At 39.0% G+C, this 1191-nt stretch overlaps 1 protein-coding gene across 1 annotated transcript in view; it reads right to left on the reverse strand.

Moving 5' to 3' along the window:
• LOC101848723 (stimulated by retinoic acid gene 6 protein-like) overlaps window positions 1-745 on the reverse strand; it is a gene marked incomplete at its 5' end in the record, with an annotated part of 17272 nt that extends 16527 nt beyond the window's left edge. Inside the window, 1 exon segment of the mRNA XM_005091923.2 lies at window positions 612-745. Within this exon segment, the coding sequence (XP_005091980.2) occupies window positions 612-745 (134 nt within the window).
• Window positions 746-1191: the final 446 nt, after the last annotated feature.

The raw sequence follows: 1191 nt of genomic DNA on the forward strand, positions 1-1191 counted from the left end.
AGAGAGAGAGAGAGAGGATTACTGTATATGTTCTTTGTATTAATGTACAGTGCATTGAGCACTTCTTTGTGGAAATGCGCTATATGAATGCCCTGTATTATTGTTATTATTATTATTATAAGCCAGTATTGTTGATACACGGGTGCCGGTTACTCGGGAAAACAAACATATTGAATTATTGATTTGCTCATTGTATAGGCGCTTTAACATGGGATTCACATTGAGCTGCACAGAGAGTCATGGGTACCTTTTTATGTCCCAGTTGGAGTAAACAACTCATACCCTGTGACACAAACCCGTACAGCTGTTATCCAAACCTTTTGGTAATTTCAGATACACCCAAGAGGCTCATTTGGTTCTATAAAACGTCTCTTTTTAAGTAAGATTTTTAAACAGCACTTGCAACACAAATATGTCACTTAAGTGCTAAAGGTGACAGGTGTTACTGGAGAGCAACATGCTAAGAAACGAAGGAGGAGATATAAGGATGATAGTTGTATGATAGGAAAGAAGGAGGAGCAAACCACGTAAGAGCACCTGCCAACTACCCACAAAACGTCTCTTTAATCACAATAGTTAGTCATTATTGAAGGAAACACAATGTTCATTACCTTTGCCCCAGGTTGGCCCAGTGTAATCAAAGGCCTGCTTGGACTCAAAGATGATTTTGGACACGAATGTTGCTATGACCCCAAAACAGGCAGCGTATGAGATTCTTTCCGATCGAGTCAATATGCTCATAGGGCTGTGGAGAAAAAAACCACTGAGTGTGTTATCAATCAATCAATCAAGCAATCAATCAAGCAATCAAGCAATCAAGGTATCAAGCAATCAAACAATCAAGCAATCAAGCAATCTATCACTAGGTCGGTCAGTCGGTTGGTCGGTCGGTCGGTCGATCGGTCAGCAACACAGTCCTAAACATTCCATCGTGTCTTGATTTAACATCTAAATATTAATGTTTAATCTAAAAACAGAAATATCCCTATCTATGTATTGACCTCTCTTAAATCACAGTGCTTAGAGGTATTATTAACCAAAGCAACGAGAATAACTGATGTCAAGGCTGATCGAATTCAAACTGACAGCGATTGATTGTGATGGTGATGATGATGACGATGATGACGATGATGATGACGATGATGATGATGATGATGATGATGATGATGATGATGATGATGATGATGATGA

The sequence above is a fragment of the Aplysia californica genome, unplaced genomic scaffold (genome assembly GCF_000002075.1).
Source record: "Aplysia californica isolate F4 #8 unplaced genomic scaffold, AplCal3.0 scaffold00037, whole genome shotgun sequence".
Taxonomy (NCBI): domain Eukaryota; kingdom Metazoa; phylum Mollusca; class Gastropoda; order Aplysiida; family Aplysiidae; genus Aplysia; species Aplysia californica.